General features: G+C 40.5%; 1 protein-coding gene across 3 annotated transcripts; it reads right to left on the bottom strand.

The window, feature by feature from the left end:
• Window positions 1-2,529: 2,529 nt before the first annotated feature.
• On the bottom strand, window positions 2,530-12,744 carry acvrl1 (activin A receptor like type 1). Of its 3 annotated transcripts, none has more exons than XM_085145381.1 (10): window positions 12,114-12,744; window positions 7,159-7,230; window positions 6,108-6,344; window positions 5,593-5,795; window positions 5,383-5,482; window positions 5,077-5,223; window positions 4,708-4,983; window positions 4,388-4,585; window positions 3,561-3,691; window positions 2,530-3,451 (listed from the first exon to the last, which is right to left on the bottom strand). In XM_085145381.1, the coding sequence occupies exons 1-10, from the start codon at window positions 12,121-12,123 to the stop codon at window positions 3,308-3,310; spliced, it is 1,518 nt and encodes a 505-aa protein (XP_085001507.1). In that variant the 5' UTR covers window positions 12,124-12,744; the 3' UTR covers window positions 2,530-3,307. The 3 variants fall into 3 exon arrangements, with proteins under 3 accessions (XP_085001507.1, XP_085001506.1, XP_085001508.1); XM_085145380.1 differs by having other exon boundaries at window positions 5,593-5,798; window positions 12,114-12,741; XM_085145382.1 differs by having other exon boundaries at window positions 5,593-5,798; window positions 12,127-12,740.
• Between the last annotated feature and the right edge of the window lie 1,198 nt (window positions 12,745-13,942).

Raw genomic sequence — 13,942 nt, 5'->3', positions numbered from 1 at the left:
GACCAAAAAGAGCCTTGTGAGCTCAGTTCATAGCTAACATTGTGCATTTGATGGTTTATCTACTAAAAATGTATGACCACGCTCAGGTGCTGCTTTCACTGAAATCAATGTGTTTTCTTTCTGTGAATTTTTATGTCTCAGTTCACTTTTTCCAAATATATTTATTTTCAAGCAAGTTTCTTTTTTTATTGAGCTCTGTGTATTATGTAACATGAAAGAAAACAACAAGTGAACAAACTGAGTGTGACTGGCAATGAAAATGAAAAATAATGTTTGTGTGTCTGTGAAATGTGACTAAATGTGTCGCCACAACTGGCTTTAATGTGTGTAAACAAAGTGCATCTAGGGCTCTATAATTTATTTATTTCTTTTTATGCATGTGTTTCAGCTGCAGGATGAATTAATCTTCAGCAAATATGCTGTGCCGATTGGGTTTATTACTCATAGCTGTACTTTTGGTGAACAAAAATCTATTTAAGGATCTAACTGGGTCAAACTGCTTTTCGTTAGAATTATTGCTCAACACTTAAATTCATCAGGTAAAACAAACACGAAACAAAATAACACCTTTTTCATGTTGATCGTTTAAAAACACTTAAAATTTTGACATAAAGTCACAACTGTTAACACAATGTTCTGTCAAAATTTCATGCTGTGAAGTCACCAAGCTTCTTCATAGGAACGGTGATCTAATGGAAACGGACCAGGAAAGCAGTGTGAGTGACAAAACCTTTATCTTATCATGGATTGTGATTTGGATGCAGAACTTGAAATCGCAGGCCCCATGAGAGGAGACGATTCTAGGCCTCCCTGCATTTGACTGGAATTAGATTAGTAATGCTCTGCTGCACTCAGATGTTTATCCACCCCTATTCAGTGATTGATTCATTATCAGACAAATCCCTCACTGATATTACAGCCATGGGGAACAACATCTGACAAATGTATACTCGTTTGCTGTTCCCTGATCAAAGCGCAAGAGGTAAATCTGGTTCAAATCTGCATAACAGACCATTTTATTGCTTTATTTATATATTTTTCTAATTGATCTCAAATCACATCTAAGCCACTGAATCAGATTTTGAGAGACAGTTACATCCGTTTGCAATTTTTAGTCCGAAAGTGTAAAATAATCGTGCATCCAAAGATAGCACAAGGTGTTTTGGTCCAGCTCTATTCAGGATTGTTGTCTCTCCTCAGGGACCAAACCTGTCTATACTAATACATTCATCTGCCTCCAGCTGAGAATGTAGCTCAGGAAGAGGTGAGTCAGGCTGCAACCAGGTGCATTAGGGACTTTATCTGTGCCTGCTTTTATCACCTGTCCTCTTACTAGCACTCTCGCCGATCTATCCTTGAGCCTAACTGTGTCTGCACAGCCTCCTCTGTGGCTTTATATCTGTCCATTATCGGCCCTGTCCAATTTGTCTGCACATTTCTTCAGCGGGCATTGTCTGCTGAACAAATCTCTCCTGTCTCTACAGAGCCGCTGGGAATGATCCCACTGTGAAAAGGAATACACAGAGGAGGAAAACACAGGGAGATGTGAGATGGGCTTCTGCACTCACAGACACACAGCTTGGCCTCTCTGATACTTCAACAACCCCCTGCAGTGTTAAAAATAACCAGCTCTTCATCTGACTGACCAGACAGACTGGGACTTCAAGGGAGTATTATCTCACTGGCATTTGTTCAACAACTAGGAAGACAGACAACACACGGACGCACACACACACACACCGACATTCACACAGACATAAACAGATAAAGAGCAAGCACGACAGATACAGAAAGAAAACACTGGAATGCTAATATTACACAAAGGGGATGAAGCCAAAACTCTTATTTTCACCAGTGACCAGGCAACATTTTAAAACTGTTGCACAGTTTTAATTTCTTATTCTTTTTCACATTCTGTTCCAGTGTTTAACTTTCAACATATTTTCTATGTGTAGGTTTTTTTTAAAGAGAAATGAGAAAGATTTGACACAGTTTGATCAGTCACTGTCTTGCAGGGTAACACTAAAACCTGTTAGTTGCTGTCATCTTAAGATTGAACTAACGTAATTGTTTTGATTTGCAAAAAGGAAGCACTTATTTTTTTAAATTTTTTAAATATGTATGTTCCTCCTTTTGTAACAGGATCTAAAAATTAATTTGAAATAGAAGTCCTCACATTCAATATTTCCATAAAGGAAATCCAAAGCAGAGAGAATATTGAGGCAATTATTACGCAATTAAATCATTTGACCCAGAGAAAATGTATTCAAACAATACACTGAAGGTCACATGAGGGCTTTTTAAATGATTAAATGTAGCTCCTACAAATTGTAGAGAGACTCTCTAATTACCTGATGAAGAATTTTTTTCATCTTAATTTTAAGATACACTGCAGATAAAATAAAATAAACAAACAAAACACTACACAAATCTCCATGTAAGGAGTATGGATTCTTGTTTGTCTGATGACCTCTTCTGGTCAATGTGAGAACTGCAGTAATAGGTGCTTAAAAAAACGTAAAGCAGAAATATTTCCAAAATATAATTCTTTATTTAAGGTATCCATTATTACATGTGTGGGAATTCCTTTACTGGTCATAGTGGTTGTGATGGTACATTTTAGCCCTACAAAAATATATGAAATTTTTTTTTTGTTTGTTTTTTTAAAAGCAACATTAACACAGTCTCAGTTCTGAATAGTAGAAAACAATATATCTCCTGAAACATATTTACAATATGGTTGCAAAAGAAGACATCAAATTTAATTCTGTTACATAAAAATGTATTTACATCTAAATATCTCACTGCTTTTATGTGCAGATAATAAATGCTTAGTTTAGTTAAGTTAAACATACTTACAGGACAGCTAATGTACTTTCATTTGAGTGTATAAATACTTACATATTTCCTGTCTTATCTGTGGTTTTAAGGATCATTGGTCATTTTGGGAAAATCCACATTACACCTAAGAGGATGATTTTTCTGTCACAACAATGAGAGAGTTAGACAAGGAGTACAAAACTATGTTAACTGTTTTGTGATAATTAAAAATAACTGGCCTAAACCTGAAGTAACTGACATGTAGCCCCCTCATTTATAGAGGTATGAAGTATCATGGTGGATGCAAAAAATATAACATTTGGTACAAGAGGCTCTAGATGCTTCTACACAAAGTCATATGGTTTTAATATGATACAGACACCGAGTGAGCGATTAGATCAAAATACGGTAATGATATGCACTTCATTTGTTGGAATGTGGTGCAAAATCCCTTCTGGTGTTTTCAATCCAGTTTCCTCGTTTCAGTCTAGAAATCCTGCTTCAGTTTTTCAATGCTGAAGTCGTCGTGATCCAGTTTGGAGAGCGTCTTCCTTATTCGCAAGGCTGTAAGGCGGGCTGTTGGGTTCTGGTACCAGCACTCCTTCATGACCTTCACGATGGCTGACAATATCTTAAAAAGGCAGAAAAAATATAAAACACCACATTTCCAAAATGTAATTGTACTTTTGCGTTCATTTCTATGTCTACTTGTGTGTGTCTGTTTATGCCAAATAGCCTACTGGGTGAGAATGGAGCCTGTTGTGCAGACTGGGCCTCTGCTGGTCCACACACACCACCTTTTTCATCTCCTCAAAGCTGGGATCCGAGGGCACCAGGTCAAAGAAGGGTGGACGGTAATCTTCCACAATGCCTAAAAAAAACCCCAAAGTTAAACAGTGGATCACTTGTTCCTCTCTTGTCGTTCAGTGGGGCGATCGAGCAAAATAAGATGTCAGAATTATCAAATTAAAAGCCCAGTGAGGTGTCTTGTTGTGTCTTTTCATATGAAGCCTGAAAGAGCACGCTCAGAGACTCAGACAGGCTGCGGTGGGAGTTTTGTAAAGCATGTCTCGCTAAACAAGAGAACAGGGAGAGATACGAACTCCCTGGTGACTACATTGGGATGGAAATCTGGAAGTCATGCACACACACATGAACGCACACACACACACACACACACACACACACACACAGTCATTGGTGCATGGCTGTGTGCTTGCATATAAAAATTGCATGCACGGGCATCTGGACTATGTACAAGTGAGTGCTGACACCAGATAAGACTGTTTATAATTACTGCAGTGCTAATCATGAGAGAGGATAGCAGAGGCAGACACAGACTAGAAAAACACTGGCCTGCTGAGAGACATGGCACTGGCTGCTTGTTCTATATCCTCTACAAAAACAGACAGACGTGTGACAAAGAACTTGTTTTTAACACGCTCGCTTGTGCGATGCATTAGCTTCATAACAAATTTGTGGAGATATACCTACATTTGATTCCTGAGGTTTAATCTAAGGCCAGATTTTTCTGCTAATGGATGGAAACAGATCACTGTTAACCTACCGTTGACAACAGTCCTGCGGGTAATTTCCCAAAAGACCAGCCCGAGAGCCCAGATGTCAGTTTGTTTATAGGACTCAAAAACATCCACACGGATAGTTTCATCCAGCACCTCAGGGGCCATGTAGCGCTTGGTCCCCACGCGAGGGTTATTGCCCATATCGAGGTAGTCATGGGACTGAGAGTGTATCACTGCTAAACCTGAGGAACGAATGAACACAGAAAAAGCTTTTAATTTACAGTACAATACAAAAAGAGCTCTTTCTCTAATCACATTGCTATAAACTGTTAGCAGATTTTGTGAATATCCTTGCAAACCTTACCGAGATCAGCGATGCAGCACTGTCCGTTGCGCTTTACCAGAATATTTCGGCTTTTCAGGTCTCGGTGGGCAATAGCTGGTTTTTCCTGGGAGCTAACAATCTCAGTGTGGAGGTGGACCAGGCCACAGGCCACAGACAGACACATCCTCAAGCAGCTCTCTGGGTCCAAGCTGCTGTACTGCAAGAAATCGTAGAGAGACCCGAGCTCATGATAGTGGGTGACGAGCCACAGCTGGGTGCTGGAATTCTTGGATGTCATGTCGGAGGCTATGAAACCTTAAAAAGCAAACAGAGAAAATGTTGCTGTTTGAATGTTTTTTCTTTAAGGTGCAATTTCTTTTCTTTGGAGGCGAAGGACTGGTGTCACACCGAGTATGTTGTCGTGTCGCAGCTGTACAGTGTTGTAGATCTCTGTCTCTCTAAACCAGGAGTGCTCATCTCTAGAGGAGAAAATCTTGACGGCGACACTTTCCCCCATCCACGTTCCCCTCCAAACCTCTCCATACCTGCCTTTGCCTACGAACAAAGTGACACCATTAATTGCAAATAAATAGAATAGAATAAAATAGAACAGAGTTTATTTGAACGTGCAAATATAATTAAAATTAAAAGAAAGAATTTCCAGAATATAATTTTACTTGTGCGTTCAAAAAAAGGAAGAGAAATGAGACTGACCGACACACTCGACAAGTGAGATTTGCCTGGCCATAGTTCTCTGGACAAGATACGGAAGCCCTGTCCCACTCCCTGATGTACAAAACTCATCATAGATATTCTGGTGAGAGAAAAGAAGACAGGCAGGCGTTTAAAATCCACACGTAACAACTAAAAGATAGGAAAGTTTTCCTGTATTCTGTCTGACGTCAGCCATGAAACGTCTCTCACGCCATATGTGGGGTCATCTCCACTGGGGACTTTGAGTATTTTGACATCATGGCCTTCAGCATCTTGTAGTCTGCGGGCTGCACGTCGGAAGCGCAGGAGTAGTATCAGGCCGAAGACACAGGCAGTAACAAATAAGAACAGCAGGAACAGGGAGATCCACAGCGCTAGGTGACCAGCTCCTGGGGGTGTCGGTGTCGAGTCCCCTTCTGGAAACAGAGAAGAAGTCAGGAACAAACACACATATAGACACAAAGAAACTGAAAAGATTAAACTCATGAGATAAAATTCAAGTGGCATGACATTGATATGCTCTTACTGACCACAAGGGGGAGCCAGCTGCTATCTAAAGGGAAGCTACAGTGCAAAACAGTGCTAGATGTTAACTGAACTGTGGAGATGAGCCAGAGGCCCAACTGAAATAAGACAAAAGCATGATTTACAGGGGCACACTAGCTCTTGGTTTCTTGGATAATGTGATGTTCCAGTATTGAAAAGGAAAGGCTTTAGGTACTGACTTATGTTTGGAGGCACTGTGATGTTGGAGTTGCAGTTGTCCTCTCTGCAGCACTGCATAAAGTAGTTGGGCAAGGTGGAGTAGCACTGCACTTTGGTGTCCTCACTGAAACAGCCCAACTCCTCATATCCGTCTTTCACCCAGTTATAAAAACAATAATGTCCCCTGCACATTTCATTTTTACATGTGCCTTTGTCGTTTTTGCAGGCACACAGCAGATCCCCATCATCTGTGGTGTCTGGAAAATACATGAAATCAGCACTGAAACAAGTTGGAAGACGGGGAGTCATGCAATAACACAAATTACATCCAGTAAAACAAAGCCAAAAACACATGAAATTCAAGTATTCCATCTTTGTTTTGAAAGAAAATGTAAAAATTTTAAACTCTACTTCCTCAAATATAATTAAGTAAATAGTTGTTATAGAAAAAAAACGTTTTTAGACAGGTTTAAATAAACATCGTTATATTTTTGAACTATGATACTAAAAAGGACTCAGTGGATGGACAGGTTAACATATAACTTTAAATGTTAAAGTATAGCATGTGTGCACGAAAAGCCACAAAACACCTTTTGCTATAAATGTGTTATAAAAAACCCAAAACAAGCAGAACTCTGCAGAAACCACAAATAGTTTACGGTGCTGCAAACATTTTTGGAAGCTAAGCGGAAGACAGGCTGTGATATAGCTCAACCAGCCCTGCAGTTGGCATTTGACTACCTTCACCAGGCATCGTTTATTCTGCCATTTCACGTCTGACAGGTATTGCACAGCCTTCTTGTCTCAACCTGCTTTCTGGAAACAACTGCTTATGTTTATGACAACCAGCAGACTGAACCATCCAGTCTATGTGCAGGCTGCAGATGCAAAACAATACCTATGAGGTGCATTCTCAGTGGGTTCTGCAGTGCAATCAGACCCTTCACATTAGCCTAATCTGATTTAGTGTCAGAACCAAACATACTCTGTAATGCACCTTTAATTGAATGAAACAAAGGGAATGTCCTCACAGTAGTGAAAATTATTTTCTACATCCGACCGACAACTCACCTCCATGGATGGCAGACGTCCACAAAATAACTCCAGCTATCAACCCTGTGAGCACAGCAGAGCTTCCCATCTCTGAAAAAGCAGGGAAACCAAAATATTACCAAAAATATTACCAGGTAACTTAATTACATAATAAAAAAACCAATTGGTGATGTTTAATTAAGTCAGTTGGGTAATTAATATTATGAATTCTGCTTAAATTTGCATACAGTTACTGAACAGCGGCTGAACAGCGGCTGAAGCTCAGACTCTGAGGAGGAAGCAATGAGGTAAAACAAACAGTCAAAGGGCCCAGCCTGTCTGCCTGTGTTGTAATTGCATTGGGTGGGAAAAGGGGTCTTAGGGGAAGCAGGCTGTTCAGAGTGTTTGTGTATGCGTGCTCAGATTATGTGTTGCGCTGTGCTAACCAGGCTCCGAGCCCGCCGACTCCAGGACTGCCCTGTCGCAGAGTAAATGTTGATGGCTATGCTTCCTGCTATTGAGTGGCCCCACCCGGCTGTCCGGCGAGACTCAGGTCTGCTCATTGTTTAGAGCTGCACTGCTGAGAGTCACGCAATAAGAAGGCATCACATAAAAGTCCGCCTCTCTAGCTCCTCGGACCTCTAACGTTGACAGCAAGGATGAACTTAAACCTGTTAGATTAAACTATTAAAAGTTGCAAAATATGAAATAAATGAAATGTGAATTTTAATTTAGAAGTCTAGAAACACATTGGGAAATGTTGGAGCAGTGGCGTGTTTAGCTCTATGTCGTATCACCTCCTCTTTTAACAACATGATGTAAGTGTTTTGTTACCGAGGAAACCAATTTTCAGCAAATCCGCAGTTTGAGGTCTTATTTCATAATGTGCTAAACGTTTTCAGTGGGTGACAGAATTGAAGTGCAGTTCATTACCTGGACTCTTTTACTGGAGTGCCATGCTTCAGCTTGTCATAGTATATTTATCCAAAATTGGTATGTTGTATATTAAGGTTACAGATGTTCACAGATGTTCAGGTATGTATATTAATAGACAGCATACCATCATGGATGCTAAGGTTTGAACTTTCATATCAGCCAGTCACATGGCAGCAAATTTTCAATTCAATTCAATTCAATTTTATTCATATAGCGCCAAATCACAACAAAAGTCGCCTCAAGGCGCTTCATAGATACAGAGAAAAACCCAACAATCATATGACCCCCTATGAACAAGCACTTTGGCGACAGTGGGAAGGAAAAACTCCCTTTTAACAGGAAGAAACCTCCGGCAGAACCAGGCTCAGGGAGGGGCGGCCATCTGCTGCGACCGGTTGGGGTGAGAAATCAGTGCATTTAGGCACATAGTCAAGACGGTCAAGATGACCCGCTAGAATTCTAGTCAAGCATCAGAATGGATGGGGAAGAAAGGTGATTTAAGTGGCTTGAGCGTGACACGGTTGCTGGTGCCTGACTGGCTGGTCTAAGCATTTCAGAAACTGCTGATCTACCAAGATTTTCCCACACATCCATTTCTAGTGTTTACAGAGACTGGTCCAAGAAAAGAGAGAATATGGACCCAGTATCTGGGCAAAAATGTCTTCTTGATGCCAGAGGTCAGACAAAAAAAGACAGACTGTTTGAAGCCGACAAGACGCAACAACTGTAACTCAAATAACCACTCGCTGGAATCAGTTATGCACAAGAGCATCTCTGAATGGACAACACATTGGTTTGAAGCAGATGGACAACCGCAGCAGAAGACCACACCAGGTAAAAAATGGACAACAGAAAATGAGAAAAATGCTGTTTGGTCTAATGAGTCTTGATTTCTGCCGCAGCATTCAGATGGTAGGGTCAGTTACAGAAAGCATATTTGTTGATCATGTCAACACCGTTCATGACCACAGTGAACCCACAGGATAACGTGCCATGTCACAAAGCTCAGATCATCTCACAGTTACCAGATCTCAGTCAAGGGGATTCCCTCTTGGATGTTGTGATTTGCATCTTGGACATGCAGCAAACAATTCCCCAGCAACTGTGTGATGCAAATGTGTCAATATGGGCCAGAATCTGTGAGCAGTGCTTCCAGAACCTTGTTGAATCGTTGCTACAAAACGCTTAAAGCAGTTCAGAAGGCAAAAGGCAGTCCAATTTGATACTAACAACCAGTAACTTGTTAGTACGGGTGGTGAGTGTATTTTTTTTTAAATAAACATAAGATTTAAAAGGTTTCTAACCCAACTGAGATGCAGCAGATAACAGCAGTCACTCATTCAGTGTTGTTTGCACGAATAATTCTAATAATCAGGCTGTTTTCTGTTTCCCTTCTCTTTAATTAATTAAGCATTTACCACTGACTGCTTTCACGTGAGATGTTTATGTAACACGATAAACTGTAGCTACACTAGGAATCATCAAAAGTCAATGTTCAAACTGTGGCACACTGTGCTGTGAGAATTATAAAAGAAAAGCTCTCAGATTGAAGTCTCAAAGATAAAGCAAGTGTGATTTTGCAGCAGCCACATCACTCAGCATTAGTTCAAGGCTCACTTCAAGTCTTTGGTGTTTAATAGCAGGCGCACAGCTCTCCTTTTTTCAACTTTAAGCCTTCACAGCATCTCCAAATTGTAGCTGCAGAAAAGTCTAAGTTGCACACACTTGCACATGCTGGCACACTATAAATTACACAGAAGTTATGCTTTAAAAAAGGGGGTTACAGAAAAGCCTTCTTCGTTTAATATTTAGTATCCTTGTAAAAATATCTATCCAACTGCACATGTCTCATAGCAGTTAACCGTTGAACTTTGGATGCGTGGCAGCAGAACGTTCACATGTCTGCTAAAAACCACGGATATCCCCTTTTAAATTTGGCACATCAAGCCACATATTTTACAGGATGTAGTCACTTTGGTGATTCCATCAAATCGTGTCACTGATGAGAAACCAGATGGGTAAAAAATAAAGATGAATATTTGTATATGCTTGGCATTTAAGTGCATCTTTCCTTCAAATCTACGGAAGATGTTCTATAAAGTTTCCTATACTTATCAAAGTGTCAAATCAAACATGAAACGTATGCTAAGTTAAGATATTTCTGTTTCCTATCGGTTAAAAATATCACACTAAAATGATCTTTATACATTCTTTGCATCTAGGGTTCAAGCACAGTGCACAACAGCCCTCTGCACACAGCTCTGGCACACTAAAACCACAAGCTATATTCTACCAAACAGCAAAGCGCACTTCCTGAATCACTCAGACTGAATGTAAACTGTGTTAAATCTGTGGAAGAATAGGATAAACACAACTACTCCTACACAATGTTCTTATTCTCAGTGGACAACTGTTTCTCATTTCTCTGGATATCATTTTACCATGCACTGGGTCCTAATATGAGAGTGCAGTAATCACAACCTCAATCGTGGGCAGCCTAACTTTATACTCCAGCAAACTTCCTCTCTGAGCTCTCTCCTGTTTGTCTCCATTCTGTCCTAAAACTACACAGGGGAAAAGATCCACTGACATCTCTTCCTGTCATCTACAGAGAGGCAGATCTCTCATTCCATCGCGATGACTGTGTAGTTAAGAGCTGGATTGGGAGGAACAGCAAAGGAGTCTCAAACTTCCTTTCTGTTGGGCCTTGTTTCACCCCCCCCCCAAAAAAAAACCACCACCCAAAAAAATGGAGGAAAGTAACTTTAAGCAGAGTTACTGTAAAATCTTTTATTCTCAGCTTAAACATCACATTCAGTCATTTTAACGTTTAACCTTTGCGTGTAATCCAGTGATTGTCATCAACTGCCAGTAACCGTGACAGCACTGTGCCTTCTTTTCAAGACAAGCTTGGAAGGATTTATGGCTTACTCAATGCTCCTAACATGCATACCTACAATAGAAGTTGGTCAGAGAATGGAAAAGACAAATGAAATACTATTGCAGCTCACACATACGGTGCACAGAGAGTGGCCTTTGCTTCTCAAGAAGAAGATTAAGGGGAAAAAAATGCATGAAGATCTTGGTATGAGTGATGCACCCTGAAGAGATCAGCAACAGCACCCACTTGGAAAGAACCTGTGTCACTTTTACAATGAGCTGCAGCCAAAAGACACTTCCTGTGTGTGGATGTGTGTAAATCTTTGTAAGCAAATGTCTCATTCTGCACACTTCAAAATGAATGGACTTTTCACCTTAAAAGATTTGTTAGAAAAAAAGGTCACAAGGCATACGCCAGTGGTTCAGGAAGTACCCACATCCTTATTTGGGTAAAAATAGCCACGCGTGAACGAATAAACCCTGTTTATGAAAGAAAATCTGTGTTTTTAGTAAGTGTGCAAAGATACTACCAGTAAAGCACTCTTTCGTTTTAAGTTTAGGAAGTGGACCAATGTTTTCTATCAATGTTACATTAAAATAAAATTGCAATACAGTGATACAATTAAATGACGTAGGTGGTCAGTGAATGCTGTTTAACTACTTCTACGAATGAGATGTTTCTCATATTTATAAGATGATGATATAAAACATAGGATATGTTAAATCCTTATGAAACAACTACAGAGTGACCACTACTTGAGTTTTAGGAGGATAATAAAATACCACAACAAGCCACATTTGACACGTAACACACGCAGGGCAGGGAAAAGTAAGCACCTCTAAAATCAAGTCTATTAGACCACAATTTTTGCTGTGGGCTATTTAAATTGGGCGTAGTGCTCAGTTACACAGAAATAGATGAAGGTAGTTCACCGTGTCCACAATATAACAGATTAGCTATGATAACAAAAACACGGCGAGTAATAAGAAACAAATACCGCAGTTAAAATCTGTAAATGCTGTTAATTCTGACTTAAAGATCAGGCCATTTGACACCTGTTCACATCTGGAAACACGTGGATTGATGTAAGCCGCTGTCAAAAGGTAACTTTTACAGTGTTACAGTGTTACAAGCTTCATAATAATAATTCAGTGAACAGAATAAAAAGAAAACATACCCACAACCATTACCTGTTTTCTGCTCGTGTTGTTTTTGTTTTTTAACTTGACAGATGTAAACGCCTCACGTCTCCCATATCAAAGACGGCTCCAAGCGCTTCTCATTGGTCCAAGTTTCGTCAACGATAGGTAGAAGAAAGCTTTAAAATGCCAACAGCTTCATTTCCCTCCGTCTACACGGCCCTAATGTAGATGTTTCCCCTCACAACTCTCATCCTTCGCCGCTTCGATGACGACTAAACGACGTTTTTGAGAAAAGTACGTCCTTTTTTTCCTTCACCCCTTCACGGCCCCCGAATTAAAGTTAAAAATCGTAAATACGCACACTTCTTAAAAGAAAAAAAGGAAGAAGGGTGGCAGCGTGGCAGAAGTGAAAATGAAAAGGCAGCTGGTTGAGTCCTGACAGGGGGACAAGCTGTAACTATCTCATCTCGGTCCAAATCTGCGCTGATAAACCGAGAACACAAACCGCCGTCTTTTTGGAACCACACTCCTTCCGCTTTCTGACTGTTCCCCGCCGAGTCCTCTACTCACCAAGTAAGAACACTTTGGGTCTTGTCTGCGTTCCTGATTTAAACCCAAGATTGCAGATTTTTAAATCGTATACAGTTCTGTCCCACCCCTTATTGTCCCGCCGCACAGGGTCTGCTCGGCCTGGAATGTGTTCTCATAGCGGTTTTCCTGTTGCTTGCTAAACCTCTCATTTTCCTTTTCCCCTGTGTCTGCGCCGCACCGAAAGGAATGCGCTTCAAAGACCCCTCTATGATACAATAACATTATTGCAAGTGAAGCCAAGAAGAAGCTAGCGCTTATTTATCTATTTTATCAGCTGTTAAAAATCAAAATTCTGCTTTTGTAAGAGTTCAGAAGCCACTGCAGGGTTGATCCTAAACCTGAGATCAGACTGTTCTCAATATGTAACAGATGTCTGGTGTGTTTGTTTTCTTGCAACAACCAATTCAAAAAACCTTGTCAAAAATGTAAATATCAGGTCCAGCACTTCTTCTGTTGAGCAGTCTGTGAATACTCAATATTTAATGCATGACTTCCTGTCCACCTGGTGGCAGCACAAACAGGCTGTCACTACAACAGCCACATATTAGAAAGTTTTCAAGCTATGCTACTGTCCTGCAACTAGTGTATACATCCATCTTTGAAATATGTAACTTTAATTAAATGTCAGTTTCATTTATATAGCATCAAAGCTACGGTCACCCTAAGCTTTATATTGTAAGGTAAAGGCCACACAACAGTTAGCAATAGCGCCCTATGAGCAAGCACCTGGCGAAAGTGGGAAGGCAAAGCTGCTTTTTAACAGGAACCAGGATCAGGAAGGGGCGGCCGAGAAGAAATAGAGGGAGATGGGACAAAAGAGACACAAGAAACCCAGCAGGCCTATTGCAGTATAACTAAGGGAGGCTTCAGGGTCATGGCGATCCGGCCTGGTTAAAAATTTAAGTTTTAAGCCTAATGTTAAAAGTAGAAATGGTGTCTGTCTCGAGACCGCCCTAGCCCTACCGTAGTTAGGGCTGAAAACAAAGAGCTCTATTGGGACAATATGATGCTATGATAAAATGCATCACTCTGTTTTGGTCTCTGCTGATTTCTGACAGAAATATGTGACTCTTTAGCTGCTAAAACATGGTTTGTTATGTACTGTCACCTCACAGCATGGAACGCACCATCTGATATCCTCGTGTTGGTGTTGTTCCCAGATCATCATACTAAAGGTTGTTCCAGGATCAACATTGCAAGTGACCAATCAGAATGTTGTGATGTCATACTTTTGCGACTTCGGGAAAAACCGGCGTAAAACAAAAAACTGTAC

Source organism: Neolamprologus multifasciatus, chromosome 20 (assembly GCF_963576455.1).
Source record: "Neolamprologus multifasciatus chromosome 20, fNeoMul1.2, whole genome shotgun sequence".
In the NCBI taxonomy this organism is placed as follows: domain Eukaryota; kingdom Metazoa; phylum Chordata; class Actinopteri; order Cichliformes; family Cichlidae; genus Neolamprologus; species Neolamprologus multifasciatus.
This window is presented reverse-complemented; position numbering and strand designations above follow the sequence as displayed.

What these genes read in the sequence shown, in the direction of transcription:
- acvrl1 (XM_085145380.1), bottom strand. An exon ending in CTCACTTGTCGAGTGTGTCG is followed by an intron (nt 5,224 to 5,382) that starts GTCAGTCTCATT and finishes CTTTGTTCGTAG; the next exon opens with GCAAAGGCAGGTATGGAGAG. An exon ending in CCGCAGGACTGTTGTCAACG is followed by an intron (nt 3,692 to 4,387) that starts GTAGGTTAACAG and finishes GGTTTTTTTTAG; the next exon opens with GCATTGTGGAAGATTACCGT.